The sequence below is a fragment of the Cephus cinctus genome, unplaced genomic scaffold (assembly GCF_000341935.2).
Source record: "Cephus cinctus unplaced genomic scaffold, Ccin1 Ccin1_scaffold1651, whole genome shotgun sequence".
In the NCBI taxonomy this organism is placed as follows: domain Eukaryota; kingdom Metazoa; phylum Arthropoda; class Insecta; order Hymenoptera; family Cephidae; genus Cephus; species Cephus cinctus.
Genome location: NW_014333926.1, coordinates 16,496 through 44,452, shown reverse-complemented (window position 1 = coordinate 44,452; position 27,957 = coordinate 16,496). Strand labels below are relative to the sequence as shown.

The window sequence follows — 27,957 nt, the reverse complement described above, 5'->3', positions numbered from 1 at the left end:
AGGGTATCAAACTACATACATAGATATTTGCAACAATCCTTATCACCTGAAGAATTATATCCAAACCTTGTGGAAATCGTTGCTTGGAATTTTAAGAAAGTTTTCGGACAAACCTAGAAACTTACGACTTTCGTTCCAATGAACTTACTATAAACTTTAAAACAATATTTCTAATCCTCTTTATTCTCAAGCAAATTTTTTGCAAAAATGTCTGGTCCTAATATGCAACAAAAATCTAGATGCTCTCCAACTGGACCTAAACTTAGATTACATCAATCTCATTGTAAGCAGAAGTCTTCTGCAAAAGCAGTCAACAAATTGAATGGTCCTCGGATAACAAATATTGAGACTATTAAACGCCCAATTAGGATAGTAAGATCTGATGATAAGGATTTGCAGTGTGCCAAGAGTCAAAGCACTAATAATGATAAGATAAAATCAACTATGTGCAAATCTAAGAAAACTTCTGTATCCTATCCTGATACCGAAACTATTCCTAAGGTACAAACTAGTAAAGGAGGTACGATGCTAAAAAAATCTAGAGATACTGATACAACTAATGGCAATCTATCGTCAAAAATTTTACAATCAAAGAAAGGGGAAGAGGGGAAAGAAAATGAAGAGAAAAAACGTCCTGATGAAAATGTACCTAGTCTTATGAAATCTTCTAAAAAAGATTCTAGCAATGTAAGCAAAGGTGCATTACCAAAGGTACCAACAGGGAAACGCAGTGTATTAACTTGGAAGCACCCATCTTCAAAGACATTTTCTTCGAAAGGAAAAGCATGCCCAAAAATAGCTAAACCAAAGACACAGCAACGATTAGTAGAACCAGTAAAAAAAAGGGTATTAAGAGACATCACAGGGCATCGAACGGCAGTTTACATAGAATCAGAGCCATCAAAATTAAAATTGTGTTTGGCACCATCCTCTGAGAAAGACCCTATGCCTCCTGATTCTAGTACTCATAACGACCCTGGAAAGACATTTGAGAGACCTGAGTATAACTCCATAATGAGGACCATTGACGAACTGAGGGATATTCGCAAAGAGAAATTCATCATAGGAATGGATAGTTTACCAACAGTGTACAAAGATCTAGTAAACAAGAAGGTATTTTATCCTAACAAGAAATGGTACAACTATTTTTCATTGTACATTTTTTTTAGATGTCGTCATCGTTGGATTTCCCACCGGATGAAGCAGTATTTACAGACTTAATAGATCTGAGCATCAATGACAAAAGTCTGCCATCCAGGCTGACACGTAGTAAAGATCCAATTCCGCGCCAAAGAGATTCTGTACCAAAGCTCTCAGATTTCTTTGAACCTGAGTACGCGGAAGAGTATTGCGCTGCCGTTGAACCTCGATCGCGTACTCCTGAGAACGTAGAAAATTGGAATGCCTTCTCGGTCAGTCGGAAGATATTTGGCTGGAAGCAGAATTTGGATGCCGATTTCGAATAACGACAGTATTTTACATCATTATTACTTTATTATCTTTTAATAATCTTTTGTACGACATTGTTGTGAAGCACACTTTGATAATATACACTGTGACAACAACAATGATAAAAAATTTTAGTCATCGGGCCCGTCGATTAGCTGCTGAATGGATTTAGATTTTTATCGTAATCATCGGCATCGTCATTCTTGACAGAATTATGCACGTCGTCATCTTTATCCTCGGAGAAAGGATTCATCGCCTCGTCGTACTCTTCACCTGTAAAAGGATTCGTCGGGGCGATGGGTGTCTTTGGCGGTATAAATGACTTTTGCGCCGGCGATGATTTAGGTGTGGAGTTGTTCAGTATCCGAGCTTCCCTGATGGGAATCGGGGAAGCCTTTCTCGAGGAAGCCAGTTTGGGCGTAGAAATGTTACTTCCTGTACCGGATATATTGGCTTCCAACGATGAAGAATAGATATCCGGCTTTGGAAATAATCTTCCACGATCATTGGACATGGGGATTGCTGCTGAGATTTCATTTCCTAGGCGCCGAGGTTCCGTCTTTACTGTAATACGATGTCATATAATGGACCTCTATGAACAAATTTTGTAAAGGTGAATCATAAAGCTAATTACCCAGGGTGGTATTTCTGCCCTCTGTCAGTCTAAGTTTAGCCTCGGCACCAGGTCCATAGGCATTATAATTTGGTTTATTGTCTGACAACTTAACACTTGTCGTCTTGGCCACGGATGGTGGCACTGCAGGAGTTCCGTCGGCGTCAATTATCACAGTCAGTTTCTTGAAGACACCTCGACCAAAATAATCAGCTACTAGAGAGAAAGGGTCCTCAGCTCTATCCAGTAAGCTGTGGAAGGTCTCATGAAGATCCTTGGATTGTTCTTGGGCTTTGATGATGTCGAGAAGTTTCTTATTATTGGGCAAACACGTAGGACACTCGTTCTCGTTCTCGGAGAAACTCTGGAAACAACTGATACCAAAAAAAAATAAAATAAATATTAGAGAAGTAATAAAAGTAAAAAAAAACACTTACTGTTGATGAAAAGAGTGCTGACACATAAAATGAACTGATGGCAATTCCAGCTGATGATGACAGGCGCTACAACGTGACCCTTGAAAAATAATTGTATTTTTTTTAATAACCTCTATTTGTTCTCTTAGCTTAATAGTGTCTGCACGATATTTTTCCGTCAGTTCAGCATCCGCTTTCGTTTGTTCATGTTCTGAACGTAGAACACTATTCAAGTACGACCTAACGTCACCCAGCGTACAGGATAACGAGGTCGACAGTGCATCGACAACCATGAGCGGTGACAGAAGTTTCTCTTTGGCTGTAAAGGAAAAGGAATAATAGCTCAAAGTAAGTACTTCTTTAAGAATTCTTGACCTACCAATATACGTAAGGATATCTGCAAGAAGTTTCGACGGTGCATTCTTGTTCCTCGCTAGGCTCCATAGAGCCTGTATCCATAGATTTGGATCCTGATGACCAAATCTTTTGCAAGTCGCCAGGACTTGCTCGCTATCACCTTCCCTTAGGTGGTACTGTAGAATCTCTTGGTATCTGTCAAGCCATATTATAAATTTTGTTGCAAGGTTACAATTAGTCGGTACAAGAAGCTAGAAGCTGTATCATAGACTCACAGTTTCCGTTCCTCGTAGAGATAGAGAATTCCTCTCCGAAAATTATGTTGATGGCATAAAATTAATATTTGATCCTTGTCATAAGAGGCCTCTGAACTTTGCAAGAGCCGAACGACTTTCTGTTCATACTGCAATTTCGTTACTTCATTGTCAAGAGCCGACCAAACGTGAAGATAATGTTCGACCAGAGTGTTATAAACCAGGGTGCTCCATCTGAGTGATACAAGAATATAAATGTCTTTCAATGTGAAATTCCATATGGTACTTACTTGCCATCACACTTGATTAAGTGCTCAAGGAACTCCACTAGTCTTTCTGAATTATTCAGAAACAAGTGTATAAAGTCCTCGGGATTAGCCCTGTCCACGTGCTGTTCGATAGTGCCATCCAACATATTCTAAACTCCCAGTGTTCAAGTTAGAAAATACAGATATTTTTAAAATGATTTATGTAATACAAACCTGATCAATCAGTGGTTTATTTGAAGGTCTATAGTTTGTGCAAAGACTTTTTAAGAATTGGGTTGCCTCCTGGGGAATATTCTCTATCAGAACGTTACCGTACTTCTTTGTATTTTCTTCAGCCTGCAGGATATCAAATTATAGAAAAGTCCCAGGGTATTCCTTAATCATCCTTTACCTCTTCAAAGTCCAAAGTTGCCATGTACTCTAGAGCTTTTTTGTATTCACCCTTGTCCTCTATTTGAATCCGAAGATACCATTCATGCTGCCCATGCTTCTGAGCTAGAAGTAATGCATCCTCTGGTGATGCTTGTCGGCAGACTTTTATAGCAATCTCAACATCAAAATCTACTTCCCTGTCCTTAGTCTAAAATGCAGATAATTAACAAAATATGACCTGGATACTTTGATAGCTTAGAAAAATAAATATGAATGGTTTCTAACCATTATAAATTCTTTGAGTTTCTTTGTATGATTGAGTTTAGTATAACAGTTCAAGAGTAACGTAGTATGATCTTCCGTAGCATGTCCCTGCTTATGTAAAGCTTGTAAATATGTTGTGAGACTATCTATGTGCTGGGAATCCAGGAATTTCCTTATAACGTATGACGCCTCTAGGTGCCCTATAGTTTTAATGTATTGTTCTATGGCCCCAACGTGATCGCCTTTTGAATATAGATGATCTCCATATTGGCGAAATATATCAACCAGTCCTTCAGCATCATATTGTTGGTTCTTTGCTATTCTATAAAGGTAACAGAACGTTGCAGATCATGGAAATTTTGAATACATTCAATATCTATGTCATTTAAATCATTCTTGCCTAATGGAAACGTCGTATAGATTTTTTTTAAAGAGCAATGCTAATTTAGATTGTAGGTCCTTTTCATCTAGATGATAAAGTTTATTATCGCCACTTAGGATAAAGAAGCCACCCCATTCTGATAAGACAGCTTGCACCGATAGCATTGTTGCAGAAAATACAATGAATTTATTTTGAATGTCAAGAACCGTGATTACGTGTTTATCGACACCTGGTGGTATTGGTTCTATTGTACTGAAAAATAGTATTGTTTATTTAATAAGTCGCCGCTCTATTGTAATTGATGGTGATTATAAATACTTGGGCTTGGCAGATATCGTGGTAGTAGTCCTGGGGACATTGGCTGCTTCCTTTGCTATTATAACAAGGTAACTCCGGAACCATTCCAGCATTATTTTTGTACCTGCCACTGCGTAGCACGGTCCTCGGCCATCCGGAGTATAACAGTATATTGCCTGGACAATGAATTTATATAGGACCAGTATCAAGTTTAAGATACTCTACGTACATCATCCTGGCCTATCATAAAATGGCTATCCTGAATGGTCTCAGCAAGGACACTGCACTTCATTGAGCAACCCATATTATCCAAGGAAGATTTGAATTCTTTATCTTTTACTGTTATGTTGTAAAGAAATACACTATTTGTTGTGGCTACAAACATGTGGTGCTGTCTGCCAGAGGTTTTTAAGGCTAGTCCAGTGATAGGAGCACTGCTGTCCTTAAGCACTTTTATTTTATTTTTTCTTTCTCTAGTCAAGTCACCTCTGAAAAGTTGAAAGTAGTGGATGGACAGTACTGAGAAGGAGTCCTTAAATAATTTTACCTGTAAAGCATAATAGAGCCATCACCGAAGCCAACAGCCATCAGGGTAAGGCTTGAATGAACACAGAGTGCAGTGGCCTGTACTGCTCTATAACCAGGAACTGCTCTGCTAATTCTAACACAAGTTGGATTGCCTTGTTTATCAGGTTTTGCTAGATTCCATACTTTTATAATAGGATTACAGCCTGGTTCATCTTCCTGAAGAAATTAAGGATAATGAGTAATGCCTATGAGAAGCTCAGGGATTGTCAAACTTGAAGGAATACTTACTCCTATGGTAAAAAGGTATGTGGAATGTTGAACTTGTTGTGCTAATGTCAGACTGTCTTCATAAGCTTTGAAGCTTACTACGTTATACATTCTATTGACCAATCGTACGTTCCCAGTACTATCCCCAAAAACCAAGTTTCCATTTCCACTAGTTGCCGCTGTTACTTTAGCATCCTATTGAGAATAGAAGTATAATCGCAGGGTAAGTGCTGTAACGTAATACATGAATATTTTTATTCGGTTTCAAAAACTAACCCCTAAAGCTTCAGCAATTTTTCCAGAGTCGACTTCTTTCTTGAGGTCGAAAAAATTAAAACGTCTCCACTGCAAAACAATGCAAAAATGATGAATATCAATTGAGAGGGGAGGTTATACAGTTTTGGAATTTTTGTTTTAAGCAGAAAATCTTGTCAATATTTCAGCAAAAATTTACCTCCAGAAAGGCCATATTCACAAGTGCTTTTTATTTTCACATTTATGTTAATTAGAATACATCAAATTCTACGGAGTGACAAGTGTTTCTCCTACTTTTTTGACAGATCAACCACTCTATGTTTCATCCTCAACAGTTCATGATTTATCTCATCTGTTCCTAAAAATTATCTTTGATCCTGTAAAGTGCTGGGCATGCGCTCTTGTAAAAGATAACTACAGTGGATAAAGTAGTTATCTTTTACAATGATTTACACTTTATAATGAAAGCATGTTTTTTTTAGAAACATTATTATGTGCCTATAGTTACATATGCATGATCAACTATATGATCAATACATTTATAAATATGTTTGAAGTACATCGTCTTTGATAAAACTATAAATTCTTGAGTGTAATATATAATGTTTTTTGATTTTTACAAAAAAAAGTTTGATACCGAAAATGGTGGGGATACACCGTATCATCTAACGCACCAATAACTTAATCGTTCACTTTGTTTTATTTTACAGAAAAGTTCGTGAACAAGTCGCCGAGTTAATTCACTCGTAGTTCGTCGTGCAAAGAGAGTAAAAAATTCATGTATCATTTTAATTGATCGCGTGCAATGCGATCCAGTAGAATCAGTGAAATGATTAGTGACTGTGAAAGAATGGTTGCTGCCCTACTGAAACAAACTCGGTTAAGTAAACGGATAATGAACAACCAGTTGTCATCGTCTGTTCCTAGGAAATCGGCAAGCGGTGAGTAAGTTTTCTTTATTTCTTCCCTTAATTTAAATCTTTCGAGCGTTCGAATTAGTTTGAATGTAATTTGAAAACTACATCATCGAAATTTAAATAGGTCAATGCATATTAAATAAATGTGCATTAGTCAATTTTCGCCGATAAGGCGAAATCGTGCACCTCCTGGATAGCATAAGTGAAGAAAGAAATAGGAACGATTAAATGAGTACATTTCAGTGAGGGATAAAGACAGAAAGTAAGAGATCAACAATTAGAAAGGTAAAATCGACTTTATCGTAGAAAGTTCATTCGTTAACTCATAGATGGCACCACTTATGATGCCAGGAGGTGCTGCCTTCTTATCGGCGAAAATTCGAACTAATGCAAATTCATTTAATTTAATTTGGCCATTATAATTTTTGACAGATCCGTGTATTGTTTAGAGGAATTTACAGCATACCCTTATTTGGCATATTCTTTCACACGTGTTTTTTGGGAGGGTTTTATTTTATTAGTGTAGTACTTCCAAGATGATATCACCTGACTATTAGGTGGCCACATTAGAGAGGAGATAAAACTTCATATGCTGGTAGTGGCTCGATTTATAAGGAAGGCAGATGGAAATAAGAAGTCAATTACGTTTACCGTAATAAGTTATTTAATGTCTTTTCTCAATGAAACATATGTGAGGGTCCATGTACATCAGCAACGTATGCAGCTATAATATTTACACATGACAAGACAATAAAGTATCGAACGCGCAACGTCGTAACTATGACGCTTATCGCTGGGTTCGTCTTGGCGTCGCAATTGTAATAATAATCGTATTATTATTTACAATTACGTTATAACAGTGGACAACAACAGATACACAGCTGTGTGCAATAATTTTGGACGAACTTGCTCAAAGAAATACAAAGAATAGAAGAAATGGCTAATAAGGAATATGTCATTTCGTCGCGTCACTTTTCGATATATTGGAATGTTGAAAAAGAAAGGTAGATTTATTATAAAAATTGTTAGAATTTGAGAGAAGTCTTTGACGCGAGCTAGAAGTCTCTAAGTGGGGTAGAATGAAAAAGCTGAAACAAAAATTCTAAAGAAAAGCAATAGGCGTTCTAGATAATTGTAACAATTGTTTTGCTCGATTGGAACTACTTAATTCGCTACTTAAATCTACAGTCTATTCTATTGGCTCGTTTCTCTGTTTTAACTTTTGTTTTTCTCGTCTTCACGCTTATATATTAATTATTGCGTATATACGTTTTGCGACTTATCGATTAATCATGTATATTTTAGCACAACCACATTAAGGTGACACGGCTAGGAAACTACAGTATCATCCTTTTTGTGCAGACATTTTTTTTTTTCTTTTACTCGCGCATCGCGGTTTGACTTAACTAGAAATTCAGATGGACTTAGCTTATCGAATTCTAATTAGCACCGTATTGTATTTTTTAACAATTGTCCCGAAAGACTGCAACGAGACTCGCTCGATTCATTTTTGGAATTTTTTGAGCACTGATATTCAAGTATATATCAGGTATGTATATATATATATATATCGCTTCTCTTGTCTTTATATTCCTCTTGAACTATCGCTAAATTCCTTCTGACATAATTCTTTCGTCATTTACAAATTCATACTACAGGAGAACCGTCAGGAATTACCGGAAGCGCATACGTACTATAATTTTTTATTAGTAGCCCAAGTCTAATTAAATTCTTTTATAATAATTTTACAAGCATATCGAGTGCACGACAGGGTCACTAATTATAAAACGAAGTCCATTTATTCGAAACGACCAGCAATATTCTTGTAAAATTTTCATTCTTATTTCGAGTCTGCAATAAAAAAAAAAAAACAGAAAATCCTGAAAGAAAAAAGACTGACAGTCCTCCTAGAGTATAATTTTTGCCTTTTTTTTTTTTGGAAATAATGTTTGACATTCATTTTTCTTTTTTTTTTTTGTCGCTCAGCCACGCACAGCCATCTGTATACACATATATAAATATATATGTATACACGTTTTGTAGTTTTATAAGGGAATAGGTCGACGTCGCTCCAGCGACTCGACTATCACAATGGCTTCTTTTTTTCATCTTCCTAGGAAAAATATAGCGCGATCCAAGCTCTCAAGCCTTCTCAATCTTGTCGCTCTCGACCGACGCCACAGAGTTTATCGTGGATGCGCCTTTACCTTCGGAATCCGCTTCGCTTTTCACTAAACTCGAACTGGAACCAGCCAGATGCGGTTCGTGGTGCATTGGTAGGATTCCCGCATTAGCGTCTTCAATGGCTTTTCTCAGCTGTGAAGTTAATCGCGATTTGTCATTAATGAAAAAGATGAAGATAATCCATGATCTCAGGTTTGTCTTTTTCTCTGTAAAATGCTTACCTCTTTCAATGCCACTACTCCCACCAGTCGACCAATGGCCGTTACGTAGGCATGATTTACGCCAACCATGCTGAACAGACTGTGAACCTTGAGGAGGGAAGTCCTCTCGACAAGTTGAAATGGCGCCGGATCTATGTGGCACCTTGAGAAATCCACCTCCAGTGCCATTTCGCTCTCCTCCCATTGCTTTTGATCCTCGGCTGACATGTCAATCACGCGTTCCCTTGGCTAGATGAGAGAGAAGGTCAATTTATATAAAGCGACGATTAGCTCGAGTTATCACGAGCATTTCAATTTCACTGGGGATCAGTTATCGGGTTATTATCAGTCACGGGATCCCGAAGAATTAGCGTGTAACAGTTGACGATGTGTTTTTGAAAATTTTGATGAGCTTTACGTGGTACTAGTTCTCTAATCTGCCCGATACGTCTGAGGGACTTGGATATCAGTTAATTGGACCTAATTGACTTACCAATTGTACTTTTTTCGACGTCGCCGGACTCGGCGTTAACATTGGCTGGTGCGCCGGGACGTTTAAGCTTTCCACGCTGTCTCTTCTTGCGGCGGTCACGTGACCGGAACCCATTTCCGGATCAGGATCCACATCCTGTAGCGTAGCGGATTTTCTGAAGATTGCCTCGAAGGCCAATCGAATTCTAAAAGGATCGTGTAATTTCCCTATGTAAATTGGGCTCTGAGGGCGTAGAAGAAATATTGAAAAAAATAATGTTGATGAATGGTCCCACCTGCTTTCTGCACCTGTGACGGTGGTATAGGGCGTAACGGCGGGACTTGCCAGAGGACTGAATCCTTTTAGAGTGAACGAATTAGTTTTTTTCAAAATAGATTTTTTTGGCTGCGAGCCAAACACAGGCGTGTGATAGGTGTGCTGTAAGAATACGTACGGTTTGAGTAACGGCAGTAAAAATGAGACATTTGTAACGGTGCGAATAAATAGGATGCTCACGTGATCAGAAGCAGCGTTGGGCATCATGCTCAAGTCATTAGTGCTCTGACGTTGCATTTTCAAAATGTCCGGCGCTGGTATCACTTCGAATCTGGATGGTCTCCTCGTTCTCTCTTGCTCTCGCAATTGTCTCTCAATCTCCTCTCTCGCTCTTTCCTCCGCTTCCTTGTGCCACCTCTGCGCCACCTGGAGTCTCCTCTCCCGACCGATGTGCTTCTCGATGAGCTTGATCAGCTCGAGCCTCTGAATGGATCCCAAGAGAATCATGGAGTCTGGATTATCGACTAGGGGGAATCCCCGTAATTTACGATTCTCCTTCAGCATCTCCTTCAATCTCTGATAGGTTATACCGTGCCAGATGTATCGGACGTCGCGCACCATGAAGTCCTCCACGTAGACGTTATACATACCTGAAGAAAAAATGGCTGAAGTCAATACGTACTTTTTTTTTTTTTTTTTTTTAATAGTTTCGTACAGCCTGATCCTTACCAAAAATCCTGTTAGAGTAGCGTGAATGAGAGAGAACAATTGAGATGGAATTTTTTTGGAAAATTCCGGCACGGTCTGAACTCACCTGAACTGGATGGTAACAAGTCGGGCAGATAAGGCAGCTTCTTGATTAGAATGATGCTGTCGTATATGCTGGGTTGCAGAAGGGCGGCTATGGCGTTGCTAATTAGCACGGCTATCATTATCGGTACGATGTGTGTAATCTGACCAGTCATTTCGAACACTATGACACTGACAGAGATGGTGTGAGTGACTGCCCCGGAAAATGCAGCCGCGCCAACAGTGGCGTATCCACCTGCGTTTAGAAAAATGTTGTTTTCCTAGAAAATAAATTCTGCCAATCGAGGAATTTCTCATTTACCTGGTGTTATGGGAGTTATTATTCCGCCGTATCTAACGCCATTGGGAAACCATAGAGCCATGGCTTCGCCTACTGCTCTTCCCAACGCTGCGCCTATTTTGAATACTGGAATGAAGATTCCCGATGGCACCGGGACAGTGGAGCTTATTATCGAAAAGATGAACTAGAAAGACAAGTGGAATTGTGAAACTGGACAGCTATCAGCGGCGGTCTATTGATGTTATCGCTGATAGTGAAGTCTTACTGTGAATGCTACAAAACTCAAAAGTCCTGTGAAGACGTCAGAATACGGCGTGGACCAGTGCTTGACGATGTTGTTCTCCTCGACTGTCAGAGTATCTTTGGTCCAGGTGAAATTAGTAAAGAGTCCATGAACCTGATCGTGAGTGTTCAGGTCACCGGCCATGAATTGTCCCAGTCCCAGGGGAAAGGAAACGGAAGCCACCATGAGGGAGACAATTCCAGGATATAGAAATCGACTGTAAAAAAAAAAAAATGAAATATTTCTCGTCGACGATTTTCTTTTTTTTAATGAATTATCGAATTCTTACTTCTTCCGAAGGAAACTGTTCATGCTCTTGTTCTTGCGCATAAATATGACGTACTGCCTGTGCAACCAGACGTAAAAAGCACCGCCCAGTCCACTGCCAACACCAATCAGGGCAAAGATGAACAACTCCTGAGGATCGAAGGGAAAGTCCATAGTGAAATTCGTGACGAACATGGCCGTGATGGTTTCCTCCCTCTGGAACCAAATCGCGAGGAGCCTGAACATGGTGGCGCCGCAAACGGCAGCGAAGAATCCTCTCCAGTAATTGCGCACGGCGAAGTAGACGGTGGTGACCTCGATACTGAAGAGGACGCCGCCGATGGGCGCGGCGAAGCACGCCGCGACGCCGACGGCGCAGGCGGCGGCGAGCATCTCGCAGTTTCTGCTCTCGTTCTCGTAGATCCCCTGGAAGCTAGTGACTAGTTTTGAGAGTAGGGTCGCGACGATGCTGGCGATGTGGACGAAGGGTCCTTCCTTTCCCAGAGGAAGACCCGAGCCCAGGGTGGCCGTCAGGCCTATCCCCTTGGCCACCAGGGTCCTGAAGGTTAGGTATTCCTTGAGCGCTACTCCACGCAGGATGGTCTTCATCTCAGGTATCCCCGAGCCTATACTCTGCGGCGCCACGATGTGCACGAAGCCTGCGCTGAACAAGATCAGGCAGACCGGCAAGGACACCCAGGCCAGATATTGGAGAGCAGGGTGCGTCGTCAGGTCCTGGTAGAGCCATATCCTTGCTGAAAGAAGATTCAAACGTTTCAGAGACCATTTTTCAACTTTTCTCCGACGCTCCCAATAGTCACCATTGTTGCACATAGATATGCCGCGGTCCATCGCGTAGCTTATCAGTGCCATTATCACTCCCAGTAGTGCCAGGAAGACCCAGTCCTCTCCCAGCCTCGCTCCCGTGTGCTTCCATGCGAATGCCAATAGAGCTAATAATTTTCTGCACAATGGACCCCTTCTGGATTTCGATAGCTCCTCCGCGCGCGATTTGTCGAACTTCCTTCTCTCCTTGTTGTGGTACTTTAGCTTTCTTGCTTCTTCCTTTGCGTATTCACCCAGGTCCTTCGTGTACCGACCATACATCTAGATGTTCAATAGACACGGGTTACTCCATGCAAATAATCTCTGTTAGGATCGCACGATCTTCAAGCTCGTTAATGAGTTTGTGATCTAATTACAATTTTTTATCATTGTGCATGATAATATGGTTGATAAGCACAGATCGATGATTCGTTTCTTGGAACACGTGTTCGCACTCTAGATTACAGGTGTACACGATAGAAGTGTCTGTGGTATCAGGCAGGATTATTTGTTAGAAATAATAAAGTTAAAGAGTGCAACAATCTCGGATGTAAAATTGCGAGCATGGATAGGTCAAAGTTCAGGTTGCACTTACAACGTAGTCATCGTTACAAACGAAGTAGGCCCTGTTCAGGACAACGGCCGGCATAGAAAGTATAGGCGCACTAGTATCCCGAGTATCTGCTTAGCGTACTCGAGCGATAAGGGTGATACTTTGATAAGGAAACAATTTTGAACATTTTTTTTTTTTATCAAAATTAATCAATCACTCCCAACCGACAGGAACAACAGCCGATCCTGATATCCTCAGTACTCTTGTACAATAAATGTCGACCGGAAGACTCACTGCCATTTTTTGCTTCTCGCAAAAATTGTCTGCACCGTTTTTTTCATAGAAATAATGTTTTTTATACCGCTCCAAGGGTTGCCGTCGAACGCACCCCAAGCGACCCGAGAACAGACAGACGGTGACTGTTCGCTCGTCGGCCAGTGGAGAAGAAGTCTAGGCTGAATTTGTCGAAATTTGGCAAGAGTCAAAATTCTATTAATAGAGTGTAGCTCCCCTGCTGCATTTCCTATTGTTTATGAAGTCCAATTAGCGGCCTTCTAGTTGCGACGTGAATTGAGCAATTTTTATTACTTTATATATTTAACGGCTGGACTTTCCTTTGTATTTTCTTATTTTTTTTTCCCCCTTCAAATTTTGACTTTTTTTTCTACTACATACAGACAATTGATTAAATTGCCGAATCGAACGGTTACTGTATTTCTTATTTACAAGTCCTCGTGTGGATTACGGGCTTTGTGATAACATATTCGAAAATACGGCATTAATGCCAATTAACTCAATCGATTTTCTTTTTAGTTCAACACGTTCACTGTCAGTTTATCATATATCCCATTACGTACTCGGCCACTTTGAATTCGTAATAAACAATGACCAAAAGTAAAAACATGGTGAGCATTTTGCGCAAGAGGGATCGGACAATCACTCGGATAATTTTTTTGTCACGGAAAAAAGTTGCGATATTTCATACACAAAATTAATATTCGCCAAAGGCAGTATCTGTTCAATAGGAGATCCCCTTTTTGACTGACGTTTCGATACTCCGTATCGGCATTCGGTAGATATATGTAGATACAAATTCTCAAGGGGCATGCGGGATATAAATATACAGACGTACACTAGATATTTTTATATGCAGTATATAGACCGGGGACGCAATTTGGGTTATAGCCGAAGGGAAAAATTAAGAGGAAAAAAAAAAGGTGAAAATACTTAAAACCATAAGAAATTTGGTTATACCAATTTCCAAAAGTTTTCACAATTCTACGTTACTCATCGTACGTGAACTTGCACCTGTATTTTCCATAGCGTTCAGAAAATGATTCACCCTGCGTGGAAAGGCTCGTTATTGACGTCAGTAATGACCACGTCCCACTGGGCAATCGGCCGGTTCTCTAACATTAGTAATTAGGCCTCTATAGAATTAGCGATTGGACTCTATCAATAGAATAGAAAAACCACAATCGCGTCGAGCGCAGCCTGCAGCGACGCTGAGGATGCGCCCGTACGAGACAGCATGTATCGTTTTCAACATCATGAACATTCCTCGTGCATCGAAAGATTCGATTATTAAAAAAAAAAAAATGAAATTAAAATGCATTCGGTCCAGATGTGATTTCGCGAGAAAAAATCAGTCGCTGCTACCGTAAAATGCATGCACGTAGTCACATGATGAAATTGCGCATGCCGGTCACGCATCCCTCATATGCATAACAAGTCCGTAAGCGCTCGTTCAGCGACGTGTCGTACGCTTCTACATATGTGGCGTAGACATAATATAGAGCGAAGAATATGTAGTGGGCGAGGAGGTGAAGAGAAGCTGTCAGTTTAAAAGCGACCGACGTGAATGGTTTAGCGCATAGGTGAGACTGCTGACTTGATTGTTGGAACTTTGTGGGATGACAAGGAGTCGCTGCCTAGAGGCGCGTCTTTCGTCTGCCATTGTTAGCCGAGTGTAATTATTTTGTTGTTAGGTTGAAAGAAATGAGTAAAAAAATAGAAAGTTACATAAAGATGGTACGCGCAGGGAGATAACAGGGAGAAGAGAATCTGACGTTTGCCTATTGCCATGGGAACAATGATGACTCTTCTTACTCTTCTGTCGTTGCTTATGGCGTCTCCGCACGAGGAGCGCAATAATGGGGGAGGACTTTACGGCATTGCGAAAGACGTTACGACCGCGTGATATCTCGTGACTGGGATTAAGGCGAGTATCCAAGGACGAGGTTGCATGTGACGGATAGGTGTGAGAAGAATGGGAAGGGGAAATATATTTTTTTTCAATTCAATCTGACAAATGTATCGATCAATGTTTTTGATTGGATTTGACATTTTTATTAATCGATTTTTTCAGTCGATTACCATTTGACAAAATTGTTTGATTATGGATTTTCAATGGGTCTTTCGGTAGTCCATGCTGGCATGTAAATATGACTGAATTCCAATGTCTCAGGCGCGCTTTGGTTCCACGTGGTTATTTCGAAATGATACTGTCATTCCCTGCTGCTTGGCCAAGTCCCAAAGGTCGCCTTTGGATGCTGTTGGAATATCTTGCGGCGGAATGGATTCTCCGATTGGCGGGACGAGAGGGGAGTGCGTGACTGGGTGTTTGGGTGTCTCGCGTGTATGAATATCCATGTGAGGATTTGGGGCCGAGAGAGGGGCCGGGGGGAAATCAGGTATATGAATTGTCTCCTGGCAAGGGACGTTTTTAGACTTCGTCTGGGGAATCGTCTGCTGCTGGTGTATTGTCTTGGGTACTCGGCTGCAGCAGATGGCGTCGATTTAATTATAACACTTGGCGTTCATTGGCATTTACGAAATCCACGAGTAAAGTCGAGCCGAGCATCGGTTTCCTTGGAATTTTGCGAATTTGCGAAAGTCAAGCGAGAGAAAGGGAAACGAACGTTGAAGATTCGCGCGTACATGCACGCGCGGAGGCGCGTAACTTCGGGCAAGGCTTAGCGAGTAGCTATTTTTGAAAAAAAGACAAACTCAATCTTACAATAGTGTTTATGTAGTCGAACGGGTCGAATTCCGGTTGTTCCTCTTCCGGATTTGGCGGAGGACAGGGGTAGAACGTTTGAGAGGGTCTGCGTGTGTAAAATTGGAAAACAAATGTGAAAAAGGAAAAAACCATGTCTACCGTGGAATCCCTCGTCCCTGATAGCCTCGTGGTTTTTCAAAAATATTTTTCTCTGACCGGTTTTACCTGTGGGGATGATTCTTCCGGTTTTCCTTCAACTTTGCCATTAGCCTTGTAAACTCTTCCCACTCCTTGTCAACTTCCTCCTCGCTTCCTTCCGGATGATGATGATGAAGACTTTCCTCCCGGAGGTCGGCCTTGTTCGTTTGGCCAGCCATGCTTCTCTCGAGATATTTTATTTCTTCTTTTTCTCTCTCTCTCTCTCTCTCTTATGCAATCGACGCGAGATTTATCGCATGAAAACACATCACGGGAAGATGCTGGGGGATCTCATCTAAAGGCCCTGGACCCGTGGTCTTCCTCGATAGCTAAGTGCCTCACACTGTTCCATGCGTATCTGCATAAGCACGTGTAAACGGGATTGAAGGCGGATGAAATAAGTAGCCCACGAATGCGAAAGTACCGTTAAGCCACTGCGAAATTAACGACACTCCATTGTCAATAGAGTGACCGAGTGAGTCACACTGGACCAGCTCCAGGCGAACCTCAGCGCTCGGCCGCACGCCGGCCCGTGGCTCAATTTATAAACTCGTTAGCCGCACAGCCATTTTGCCCTTTGCGCGCAACGTTCGCACTTGCGTCAAGGCGCACTCTCGTCGCGTCGCGCGTTGCGTGCCCGCTGAAAGCGCCTGTAGGTACTTGGAAGAAGAGTTGACAAAAGTTGCGAAAATTAGCGAAACGATCGGCCCCAACTAGAACTTCAGTCACCAGAGCAGAATCTGATTGGATCTAATGCTTTTTTTTAGGGGTTTCATTTTTTATTTGTAGAAATTCCTTTTTTTTTTTCTTGTTTCATTATCCCCCTTCACTAACTCTCCGTATAGACTCTCCTACGATGTAGCTACTTTCGCGCACGACTGTACGAAGCTGTTCGGTAATGGACCACTTCCCCCCAGCGAGGGCTCGTAGGAAGCTGCCTTCAAAGTCACGAATTATCATTGACCAAAATTGCTCGGCAATTCCGATTAACGTTTTCAACGACCGGATCAAGTGGTAACGCGTGGATCCAGCATCCCATCGATCTTGGATCAATCATCGATGACTTGGATGTATTGTAAGCGATTAGGAAAAAAAAAGAAAAAAAAATAAGAAAAATTAACCTTTCCATTGTCGATGATCTGAACGGTCGGTGATTCTATGACCCTGTAACGCCATCCTATTTCGTTGTCTATTTTCGGAAGTCTCTCCACCAGCACGTACTCCTTTGGTTTTTTTATTTTGAACATTTTCTTTATCCCGAACGACGCTTGATTTCGCGACCGGACGCGTCCAGACGATCGATCACTCGAACATTGCAATTAGATTGTTTGGGGATGAATTTTCTTTTTATTTGGCACAACTCTTTTTTTTTTGGATTAATGCAAAGTGGAGAACGATAAAAAATAAAATTAACGTGTCCCGCCGATGAATGTGGACTGAGACATTATTTTCCTTCGCGAAGCCACATTATCCAAGAGCGGTTATAAATTTTCATCTTGCCTATTTGCCCAACTCTTATTCGGTATGTTTCCATGTTAAACATCAAGAAACATAGATAACGCGAAAGATTAATGGTAAAAAAGCCGACAGGTAAATTTGCGACAATCGATGACGTCATCTCGAGTACAACGAATCGTTAATCAATGACCATCGCCACTGTTTACGCTATCTACGCTCATTGCGTGCTAGCGTAACTATTGGTATCTAAATATACATATATATACACTTTAAATATTTAACGAAACCATATGGGTCAACAGCCTTATATTCGAGATAAATTTCTAGGACTTTTTCAATTGGTCTCGAAGATTATTTCTGAGCCGTGAAACTCTTTCGGTTTGGATACTCAGAGTTGCCTTCGACGTCCAACTTACATAAATACGACCAAGCCAATAAGACGTGTTCGCACCGGGCAAATGTTTGCTGGATATTTTACGAAGTCTCGACAGACCCGCGAGCGTTAACGGATATGGCAAACTTTGCGAGAACGATCAATTTGAATAATAGCTGTGGACGGGAGATCACTCGGGGATCTATAAGAAAATTTAAGTGCAAGGCAAAAGTCGTCTGTCTTAAATGATTTTGTCGGTCTTGCGATAAGGGTATTCACATTATGGTGATAGGCATAGATATATGGCTATGGTAGAAATGATGGGCTGCTCAGGATGTCTCATGGGTTCATGACCCCTAACCGCTCTGCCATATTAGACCATTGAATTAGTTAATGCGAGTCAGATGAAGCTGCAATGAATCACCCTGTGGCTCGAATGCATCAGGAGCCTGATTGCATTTTGGACAGATCGTTTGTTCAATTAACCTTCTTTCCTGTTTGCATGAGACTGCCTGTGCATTGTTACCACCCTTGCAGATTAATGATGCATCGAGAGGATGAGAGAAAAAACAAGGGAAGTAATTTTTTTTCAATTCACATAAATTTTTCCTCGTACAAATTGACCAGCCTATTAGTATCTGTATATAAAAAAAGAAAAAAAAAAAAAAAAAAATAATTAGTGGGTCTAGGACGGATAGCTCGATTACCGATCATCAAATGAGTCTAACGAGAGAAATCGTATTAGCGTTAATTGATTTAATGACTGGCCGAGATTCGAAATGATTCCGTCAATAGGTTCTAGTGAAATCATGCATACAGAATAAGACCCAGTGTATTTGAATGTTACGAGTCTTTTATTGAGAGAATATTAAAAAAAAAAATTTGAGATGAAATTTTTAAAGCGATAAGGCACGACAAATATTGAACTCTACGATAACCCTTGAACTCGCGTACAGCGACAGATGTATCTCTGAAGTCATCGAGAGGTCCGGCAAATACAATTGACCCTGGAAGAGTATACGAATATCTACATCGCACAATAATCCGATACAATAATTAAAATTTATATAAATTAATTTACCGTGTCCAAATTCAACACATGGAAATTTGAAATTCACGTTTCAGGGTTATATCGGCGTATGTCTATTTCCGTGTGTCGCCAGCGTGAATAGTGACTCGTTATAATAATCATAACTATGCATGAATATGTATACAGTAGCTGATTGTCAAAGTAACAAAATGTCGCGTTCTTTCACTTTATTGTCGCATTAGGATAATGAAATGAAAGAAGGAGGCTAGGACAGACTGTCAGGAATGTCGACTATGCATAATCGAACTATCTCATAGTGATTTAGTCCCGTTGCCAAGACACAGGAAGGTGTTAAGTAATGCTAAAGTTATGCGTTCACTTTGAATTCATATTAGAAATCGTCTTTCAGTAGACTGTGCTATGCGGAATAAAGGTGGTGCCTCTTTAATGCGTCTATATGTACATATAAACCAGATATGAAATTCTGATTGGATCGCCGGCAGTAAAGAATATCGGTTTATCGACCAATGAATAGAATTAATTGAAAGTCTAGCAATATCACCTGTAAGCCAGGACACGTATTGATTGTCGACGAAGACAAAGAATATGTCAATTTATTCAATAGAAAATTGTGATGTCACTTTCTACTATGAAAATTATTATTCTCCGTTGCGCGCTGACACACTCAGCGAGGTTATCGCGGCGGGAATTACGAATGCGAATAGAACGGAGTAGAAATCAATTTTTTTCAAATTTAGACTTTGGTGATTTTCCAAAATTTCATAACTTACCGATTGTCTTGGATATGTTTTTCGCGTGAATCTCTAGCATGCTTTTTAGCGTTACGTGGGGCTCATTGAAAAACATTTGCGTTACAAGGACTGTCCGCTTGGGACGACGATGTCTTGTGACCTTTGGTTACGATAACGCGAGAACTTTTTAAATCGCTCACAGACGCAACGCCTCTATTATTTACGTGATAACCCTGTTTACTGAATTAACGATATAAACTGTAAAACAAGAAAAAGAATGGCCTCCTCTGGTCAACCACCCCCGATCTTCGAGCCTAACGAGAAGCTGGGGAGATAAGGACCTGACAATCTATCAGAAACTGTGGTTTTGCGTTAAATAATGCAAATAAGGAATAAGGAATTAATGCAAGAAATATAACGTCGCGAAAAAATTCAAATTATTATTTATTGCACAATCGGAACAAATTTTTGTTCGTTATACACTGTGAGCAGGCAAAATATAGCTGCCAAGTTTTTTTTCTTCTTAAGGTAAAAAAATGGCGCGCTCATTGTGTTTATTATTGACGCGAAGTGCAGGCATCGCTTAAACTGCAAGACGGAGGTGGTACGAGTATCTTAATGTATTGATATGTATATATACGTGCATGTTCGTATCGACTGCACGATTGGCGAACGTATGCGTAGCGTAATCGAGATTTGACGAGGCGGCATCAGCCAAGGTCGTCATCTTTGACGGTAATCAAATCGCATAACTGTTGCGTCACCGTATCGCCGAGCGAACGCGACTCGCCAGTTTCCATCAAATTATTGAATTACACGAGAACTCGATCGGCGAGTAAACATTATCTATAAAGTTGGCACAGTTTGTTGCTGGATGACGATTCGCTGGCTGATCCCCTACCGGGACGTTCTACTTACACCTACAGCTTACGGCCATGAGCATCACTCGACAAAGATGTCTTTTTCTTCTGTACAGAAGACTAGTGGACCGCGGAAGAATATTTTTGCCACCAAAAAAAAAAAAAAAAAATGTATATATAAACAGGGCATTGCGTAACTTCGTGCCATTCGAATTATACAAATTTGATTATCCGTACTGATATGGCTTAGGCATATGCACGCCGGTTTAAACACTTGGCCCGAGCGGCAAGTCTTTTGACGAACCGCCGGAGTCATTGCGTATATAAAATAAGATAACGTTATTTATAGTCTGGCATAACAATTCGTGTTAATAAACGAACTCGCTCTATGAAATGTACAGTAGTACAGTATAATAGGCAAATAGTACGAAAATACAGAAAAATATGATTTAAAGAATATTTATGAAGATAGACGAATGGTCTTTTCAAGCATATGAGTCAAGCATATACATATATAGGTATGCTTAAATGTTATTTTTGGGCCTCAATTTCATAGGTTCGACGCCCATGCGCCTGGCAAATTCTTCGGAGTTCTTGATTTGATTCACGTGATACGTAATGCCGCCGTCTTGGTCGACCTTGGCCATGGCCTTTCTTTCAGGGTCGCCGGCCACCAGGATTTCCTTCTCCCCGGCACGGGGTAGATTCCTGAGCTGTCCCAGAAGACGACTGAGTCGTTCCTTGGATCCGGAAGTAAAAGCCTCAGGATTGATCGCCATGAAGCAATGACCGAGATTGGCAACGCGGTCCCCTGACTTCCATGTTCTTACGTTGGGCCCGAATTCACTTCCGCTAAGAATTCCACAAAGTACCTCAACCATCAGTGACAGACCATACCCCTTGTATCCGGAATGCTCCTCGGTGCCTCCTAGCGGCATCATCAGGTTCGCGGCGTAGGCGTCTTCCGGATTTGACGTGACGTTCCCCTCAGAATCCAAGGCCCATCCTATGGGAATAGGCTGTTCCTTGCGCATTGCAAGTTCAATTTTACCAAGAGCCACGGCAGTGGTGGCCATGTCCAGAACGAATTCGTCATCCCCAGAGCTCATACCGAGTGACAGTGGATTGGTGCCTAGTCCGGCCTTTTTCGCTCGGGTCGGCACCATCAGGGGACTTGTGTTCGTACAGCTGAAACCGATAAGGCCCTTCTCCATTGCCATTAGAGAGTAGTATCCGCAAATACCGAAGTGATTGGAGCCCCTCGCCGAGACCAATCCAACGCCAAACTTTTGGGCCTTATCCATGGCCAATTCCATACAGTGCTTTCCCACTACCTGACCCAGCGCATTGTTCCCGTCGACAAGGGCGATCGCCTGGAAAGATACGTTGTTGCATTTTTCTATTCCCTTCTTTGTACTGCATTTTTTAATTCTCAATCTCCATGCATATTCATACGCGAGCGTCAACGCGATCCTTCCCTCTTTCTCTGTGCAAATTGTTACGTAAAAACAAGTGAATCGTATTAATCAAGAACACGCTTGTATCTTATCAGGCCATCGCTCGTTACGCTGCCGCGAGGTCGGCTCGGCGCTGCTTTATACCGCGTCTGACGTCAGAGCAACCATAACTTCGTATGAAAAAGAAAAGAGAGGGATTATCAAAATTAAAAAGTTCTTACAAATAAAAATCTTCAAACAAATCTTCAACTCCGATCTTTCTTAAATACAGAGAAAAAGAAATGGACCGGAAACAAGGAGATCCACGTCCTAACCTGAAAATCCGTAAGGATGGTGGGTTTCCCTGCAGGATCAGTAAGTCTGCTCTCAATGTCCTTGACGTACATTTGCATCCTGTTCATCCCATGACTGAAGTGACCTCTGTAATCCGCGACCATAAGATGATGGCCGACGGTGAACGCGTCATCTTCAGTGGTACCAGCCTTCCTCAAGCAGTCCGAGATGAATCTGACGACCTCGTCCTTGGTAACGACCATATCGTCGGCAGTGCTCGAACCAGTGGAGAACGACATCCTGACGAACGACGAGCGCGGAATAACAGGGACCTTGGTGGAAACGTCAGCAACCGATGCTACCAGACTTCTGAACGCCATCTTTTCGAAGTGACCCCTTCCGATGATCTCTCAACTATCGTAACTCTACGTTTCAGCGGTTATCTTGAAATTTTCACACCCGCGAGACCTCTCAGCTACTTTACCCTCACATTCGTCTTATCTGAACTGTCAGACACATATGTTCTGTGCTTGGCGCGAGACTCTGTCGAGCTATAGTCTCTTGATATGCACTCTGCGAACTTTTACAAGCTTCACGTCATTTGTCCATACACTCGCCGTTTCCACTTGCGCTACTCAGCTCTTCAGAATTCCCGTTTATCACTCAAGTGCGACTGCCATTTTCCGTCTCGGTTACTGGGCATTACGTGGCGTTACGTGCATTGATCGGAGAAACGGGGCGCGTGTTATCGGGCGACGTGGAAGCGGACAGAGAAATACGAAGAAAGTCAAATAAAAATTATGACGGCCTTAAGAACGACGCAATCGTTAGATACCGATTGAGAGACGATCGATGATCTATTTATGTTTGTCCGTAGACAAAAGTTTGTCCACAAGAACAGTAGGCTATCTTCTGGCTCCTCTATGGATCTTAGATGGAATCAGCAGCAGCAGTTTATTATTTTTCTTCTTATTCTTTTGATTTTTCCCGATTTTTAATTTCCCAACAGAGCGAAACTCGCATTTACGTTTTGCTCCTACAGAGTCCGTGAGAAAATACTCTATACTCTGGATACGATCGACGTAGTCGCCAACGTCGGGCTTGCGTATTCGCTCACAAGGTCATCGCGCTTACGTCACTGTGACAGGGGAGCTCCAGTAGTAGCTATACATACATACAGAATCTATCGATGGTCCACGGGACCTCGTGACAAGCTTTGGTCCTTCGAATGAATGGGGATATCTCATTCATCTCCGGCAGGAGGCACTATTCCTTAATGTTATATCGATTTCTCCTATCGACTCTAATGCTCACTTATCGATAATCTAGCTCTATCGATTCGCAAAGAGTGCCTGAAAATTCACACTGGTCTTACGGCACCTAACACTGAGACGTGGCGACGGGCCAATGCCCTTCTGATCACATACTAGAGCCGAGCGAATGAGAGAGGTCAGTCGGCTGACATAACGTGTATCTTTGCGTCATGAAATTTTACCAGATCTTCTGCGCACGCGTCCCGTGACGTTTTTTATAACTAGATCTAGTGAGTTTTTGGTTTAGCGTTCTAGGAAGCTGGGAACTTTGCTACTTCAGCTCACCGAGAGGCTACGACTTCTGTTTTGGGTATTACCCAATGTTTAGCATTTTTAATTTTGAATATACCTGTGCTCGTTTTATGGATTATTTATATGAGGTATGACGTGTAGATTGGTATATATCCCGCGGAACGGGTTTAATTATTGGTACCGTATACCGTAGAACCGGTTACGTCTGGTTGTGGTTATTGTTGCCAGTGTTGTCAATATTTGCGCGCTTTTATCTCGCATTTGTTATAGGGTACCCACATAAGTCAATAGGACAGGGAGAGAAGATACCGACAATACGTACACGCGTGTTCTCTCGTCATCGACGCAGCGGTTGAGCGCGTTATTTAAAATCCCCTTGAAGTTTCGGTTAGGTGACCAGAGTGAAGCCGCGGTTGTTGTGCCTTTTAATGGCTAAAAGAAATGTTCCTTTTCCACAAAGTCCAGGTAAATCGTCTAACCAGCAAAGCTCAGCGGCAGCAATAAGTAGTAAATAGTAAGAGATGAGCTCGTTCACATGAAGCTACACGTATTTGCCGTGACATTATTATTAGTATCACTTAGCACTGTTGATTCTGTCACGTGAACTTCTTGTCAGAGTTATTATCTCTCGTCGATTTTCAACACACTCTCGCTTCACCGTATTATTCGGCTGTCTTATCAGTCTCGTAGGAGTTACCGATAACAAATTCACTAAGTACTCTCTTTCCCGGAACATCGCTATCTGTCGTATGACGCGTTTACATATGTCGTACGCAAATGAAAATTCGTTTGACTGATAACAGTTAAAAAATATCATTAACATGCCATCTTTAAAAAGTTTAAGAAGGATCGCTCTTGATCGTACTGATCCTTGTTTCTCTGATGATGCAACCTGCTCGTCATGGGAATTGATAAGTCAAAATCGCTCGTGGATGATTTTTGCTCTTATCCATAACCGTCGGCCATCTTTCTGTGCAGCAGTCGTTGTCTGTGGATGATGTCCGTAAAAAACTTAAAGTTCGTCAATCGGCTCTATCGCGAAGTAAGATTCTCGAGAGAGGCGAAATCTTTGTTCCGTCTGATACCGAAAAGATAATAACAGGGTGGGACTGTATAGGAATAGGATTGCGTAAGAGGCAATCCCCCTGGATAAATTGTCTTTCAGGCGAAATCATTAACGAACGAGAAAACTCGTCCTACGAAATTGCTATAATAAAATAAGTTGAGGTTTCCAGCACGCAATCGGTACATAACATTGATAAAAGAAGGAAAAAGGCATTGGCCGTTGAAATAAAAAATATATGCACAAATGGGAATTTAATTGGATCGTTGGACCTCCTTACAGAGATCTCCATATGGAGGAGTGGATTTGGAAATGGATTGGACACCATTGGTTTCCTTTTTTTTCCTCTTCCTCTCATTTTACCTCTTACTAATAATCACAGTCTTGTGAGTCACTCTCGCCGTGACTACCTACACCGAGGCAAACGATAACTTGGCACAATCTGCAAAACCACGTATGATTCTTAACAAAGCACATGCATGTTTCGGTAATTTTTGTATGCAACTTTTGTTTGTTTCTTGAATGAAAAAATTGGTCTTAGCTATGGGTAAAGCTTATCGAGTGGACCTTTCATCCTAGATAGCCTGTGATAATAGAAGCCGGAATTATTGTTATAGGTGAAGAGACCAAACGTGCGGCTGAGCCAGGAACAATATTCGCGGCTGAACTATTTTAGTTTCGAGGTAAGAATAAAACGAGGTGCGTCGAGACGCTGCAAGACGTCGGAAATCGAGTGACAGTAGTCTGCAACAGTCGGCGACATTGTCGTGGACTCTGCACTTTGATTCTCCCTCGTCATTACAGTGTAAACGATTTTGTGATTTCTCATAAATTTTCGAAACGTCAAACGATCTGTGCTTTGAGAATCAAAGAGATTTTAAGCGCTGGGAAAAAAATAGCACAATACTCACCAATGTGTTCTGGTAACCCAGCCCATATTCTTCGTCCAGATTTCTAAGAGCTGATGCCATTTTGATATTCTTGTATCTAGTCCTACGGGAATGTTTCCTACTGGCAGAAGATATTTGACTTATGCAGATTATTTTTTCTTCTTCGGACTAACTGTCTCTCTCTCTCTCTCTCTCTCTCTCTCTCTCTCTCTCTCTCTCTCTGTGTGTGTGTGTGTGTTTAGGAATGACAAATATTTCACAAACTTAATAACACCAGTGTTTCCTTTTTTTTTTTTCTTGTGAAAACACTGTGTCTATTTTACTTTGACACAGTTAAAGACGGCACATGTCTGATGGCGCACGTGGCTACTTTAGGTTCATCGGAAGAAAACATTTTTCCGTTGCTTTTGTCTATCACTTTGCGTTTTCTTATCACGAGTTTAACGGCGTGAATGGTCAATGTTTGCCTGCTCTAATGCTCGAACGCGACCTGTACTTCTCTCTGTGCACCTCCAGAGAGAGAGAGAGATACGATTGTCAATGAGAAAAGAGCCTTTCTCGAAACAAACAAATTGAGATTCCACTGGTAATGGAGTATCGTTGATGCATAATTAGGTAACTCAAATTATAAATTTCACTCCACTCAAAGAACAACGTCCGACGCACCATTAACCTCAAGAAAAAGAAAACACGTGTATCCAGATATTTTCACTCAGGTTCCGTCCAATCGTATCGTGTCAAGCACACAATCTACACGCGAATCGATATTCACAAATCTCACTGTCATCAACAATCAAATTAATGTTATCCACAATTAACGTACACAACCGACACGTACGATAACTATGAAAAGAAAATCAAAGTTTCGCTATGCAATTTTCACAGATAACTTTCTGCTCGGAAAACACGAAAGAACGTGAAAACTGATTGTCACCCATAAGTACGAGGTGGTCGCGAATCTTCAAAGAAATAAGTGACGCTAAGGAAATGCCTGCCAGAAGTATTAACAATAACAGCAACAACAAGCACGGCAACGAGGACAACGACAGAAGGAAGATATTTCCAAGAGCAGCGGATAACCACACCGTTGACGTTGGGAGACGCGTGACTGGCGTGTCTCCGTCTGTCCGGCAGGACGGTCGTCACTCGACTGATAGGTGAATGAATGAAGTTGCTGAGATTTCTGAGGTTTGCGAGAAAATAAAAACGGCTATAGAGCCTCCGCCGTCGAGAGCACAGCGAGACACATTGGTATTACATGCGAATCGGTACGCACGTATTCAGATACGCTTGTTGTCTGTCAGAGGGATTAAGAGGGACGCCACGACAGCCGTCGTCTGCTGGGTGTTGTGTCGCGCGAAACATACTGAACGAGTCCACCTTAAGGAAGCGATTCATTGTCAGTTACATGGCTTGATATCAAAGATTTTGAAGATACAAATGTCAGGCTAATGACTATTGTTATCGAATGACACTATCAAGGTTTCATCTGCAATTAATTATTTTTGTTTAGCACAAGGTATGACAGCGGCTTAGTACTGGCCCAATCAAATATTGTCGGACCTGTAGAGACTCCGGCCATACCTTGGCAGGTTTCCTTTACTAATTTCAGACTTGGCGACATTTCCATCGGTGAATTCTTGTCTGCCTTCACTTACTCGGTACTACGAAGCCACGTTTGATCGATGCCGATTCGGATATAGCCGTGTACTCTTGTTAGGTAATCGACTGTCATTGTTTTTCGAGTTGATTTGCGACTTGAGTCTTATCAAGTTACTATTGAATTTCAGTTATCACGCACTTTAGTATTTGTGGAGTATGATTGATGTAATATGTAATTTTTGATATATTGGTAACATGTTAGTTTTGCAATGTTTGGATATATTTACTCAAGCGGCTCTTGCGCCAATATTATATTCACGTTCTAAAGAATCGGAGAGAGTGAGATGCCGTTGGACAGTTTCCTTTCGAATCTCAATCTGTGCCAAGAATTTCTAGTTATAAATGAAAAAATCATTGGTACATCGAATCACACGGTTTTCCGCGAAGCTTTCGTATTGAAGGTTTAGAAGAGGCGCGTCTCTATTCACGCGGGGACAACGAATCATGAATATTTATTTGCAGAAATATTCTACACTTTACAAAAGAAAAATAAGTACTAACAAAATACTCTCGAATTTCTTATTATAATGGAAATTACATATTTTTTGTTGTTATTTATGATGCTGCTAATCACGTAACTTGTCA

At 41.3% G+C, this 27,957-nt stretch overlaps 4 protein-coding genes and 1 long non-coding RNA gene across 11 annotated transcripts; 2 read left to right on the top strand and 3 right to left on the bottom strand.

Moving 5' to 3' along the window:
* Positions 1–183: 183 nt before the first annotated feature.
* On the top strand, positions 184–1,492 carry LOC107273503. Its single transcript, XM_015751765.2, has 2 exons — positions 184–1,113; positions 1,170–1,492. The coding sequence occupies exons 1-2, from the start codon at positions 208–210 to the stop codon at positions 1,464–1,466; spliced, it is 1,203 nt and encodes a 400-aa protein (XP_015607251.1). The 5' UTR covers positions 184–207; the 3' UTR covers positions 1,467–1,492.
* LOC107273497 (vacuolar protein sorting-associated protein 11 homolog) lies at positions 1,475–6,084 on the bottom strand. 3 transcript variants are annotated; one of them, XM_025090850.1, is made up of 16 exons: positions 5,923–6,084; positions 5,745–5,813; positions 5,490–5,663; positions 5,221–5,417; positions 4,903–5,161; positions 4,695–4,849; positions 4,395–4,628; positions 4,016–4,316; positions 3,750–3,938; positions 3,572–3,694; positions 3,380–3,507; positions 3,111–3,323; positions 2,858–3,030; positions 2,500–2,578; positions 2,084–2,436; positions 1,475–2,013 (listed from the first exon to the last, which is right to left on the bottom strand). In XM_025090850.1, exons 1-16 carry the CDS (start codon positions 5,935–5,937, stop codon positions 1,601–1,603), a joined length of 3,075 nt encoding a protein of 1,024 aa, XP_024946618.1. In that variant the 5' UTR covers positions 5,938–6,084; the 3' UTR covers positions 1,475–1,600. The 3 variants fall into 3 exon arrangements, with proteins under 3 accessions (XP_024946618.1, XP_015607243.1, XP_024946619.1); XM_015751757.2 differs by having other exon boundaries at positions 2,500–2,797; positions 5,923–6,083; XM_025090851.1 differs by lacking the exon at positions 4,395–4,628 and having other exon boundaries at positions 2,500–2,797.
* Positions 2,705–26,911, top strand: LOC107273511. 2 transcript variants are annotated; one of them, XR_003061551.1, is made up of 4 exons: positions 2,705–2,826; positions 6,434–6,664; positions 25,438–25,503; positions 26,596–26,911. It is a non-coding gene; the product is annotated as an uncharacterized LOC107273511 (long non-coding RNA). The 2 variants fall into 2 exon arrangements; XR_001539261.2 differs by lacking the exon at positions 2,705–2,826 and adding an exon at positions 5,563–5,691.
* On the bottom strand, positions 7,287–25,822 carry LOC107273498 (chloride channel protein 2). 4 transcript variants are annotated; one of them, XM_015751758.2, is made up of 12 exons: positions 16,017–16,523; positions 15,810–15,897; positions 12,234–12,519; positions 11,435–12,167; positions 11,128–11,362; positions 10,884–11,046; positions 10,587–10,817; positions 10,013–10,422; positions 9,792–9,934; positions 9,518–9,701; positions 9,046–9,273; positions 7,287–8,956 (listed from the first exon to the last, which is right to left on the bottom strand). In XM_015751758.2, exons 1-12 carry the CDS (start codon positions 16,166–16,168, stop codon positions 8,783–8,785), a joined length of 3,027 nt encoding a protein of 1,008 aa, XP_015607244.1. In that variant the 5' UTR covers positions 16,169–16,523; the 3' UTR covers positions 7,287–8,782. The 4 variants fall into 4 exon arrangements, with proteins under 4 accessions (XP_015607244.1, XP_024946621.1, XP_015607247.1 ...); XM_025090853.1 differs by lacking the exons at positions 15,810–15,897; positions 16,017–16,523 and adding an exon at positions 25,732–25,822; XM_015751761.2 differs by lacking the exon at positions 15,810–15,897 and having other exon boundaries at positions 16,017–16,153.
* LOC107273504 (uncharacterized oxidoreductase YjmC) lies at positions 20,613–23,595 on the bottom strand. Its single transcript, XM_015751766.2, has 2 exons — positions 22,234–23,595; positions 20,613–21,835 (listed from the first exon to the last, which is right to left on the bottom strand). Exons 1-2 carry the CDS (start codon positions 22,570–22,572, stop codon positions 20,987–20,989), a joined length of 1,188 nt encoding a protein of 395 aa, XP_015607252.1. The 5' UTR covers positions 22,573–23,595; the 3' UTR covers positions 20,613–20,986.
* Positions 26,912–27,957: the final 1,046 nt, after the last annotated feature.

Bases quoted from the DNA above. Each gene is read 5' to 3' on its own strand.
- LOC107273503 (XM_015751765.2), top strand. From the start codon at position 208: ATGTCTGGTCCTAATATGCAACAAAAATCTAGATGCTCTCCAACTGGA. The intron at 1,114-1,169 runs GTATTTTATCCT...CATTTTTTTTAG, and splicing joins AAGATCTAGTAAACAAGAAG to ATGTCGTCATCGTTGGATTT.
- LOC107273497 (XM_015751757.2), bottom strand. The intron at 4,317-4,394 runs GCAAGAATGATT...TTACCTTTATAG, and splicing joins CTATACGACGTTTCCATTAG to AATAGCAAAGAACCAACAAT. The intron at 3,939-4,015 runs GTTAGAAACCAT...TCTGCATTTTAG, and splicing joins AACTCAAAGAATTTATAATG to ACTAAGGACAGGGAAGTAGA.
- LOC107273498 (XM_015751758.2), bottom strand. From the start codon at position 16,168: ATGGCTGGCCAAACGAACAAGGCCGACCTCCGGGAGGAAAGTCTTCAT. The intron at 15,898-16,016 runs GTAAAACCGGTC...TTACACACGCAG, and splicing joins CGGAAGAATCATCCCCACAG to ACCCTCTCAAACGTTCTACC. The intron at 11,363-11,434 runs GTAAGAATTCGA...TTTTTTTTACAG, and splicing joins AACAGTTTCCTTCGGAAGAA to TCGATTTCTATATCCTGGAA.
- LOC107273504 (XM_015751766.2), bottom strand. From the start codon at position 22,572: ATGGCGTTCAGAAGTCTGGTAGCATCGGTTGCTGACGTTTCCACCAAG. The intron at 21,836-22,233 runs GTTAGGACGTGG...GTATCTTTCCAG, and splicing joins CCATCCTTACGGATTTTCAG to GCGATCGCCCTTGTCGACGG.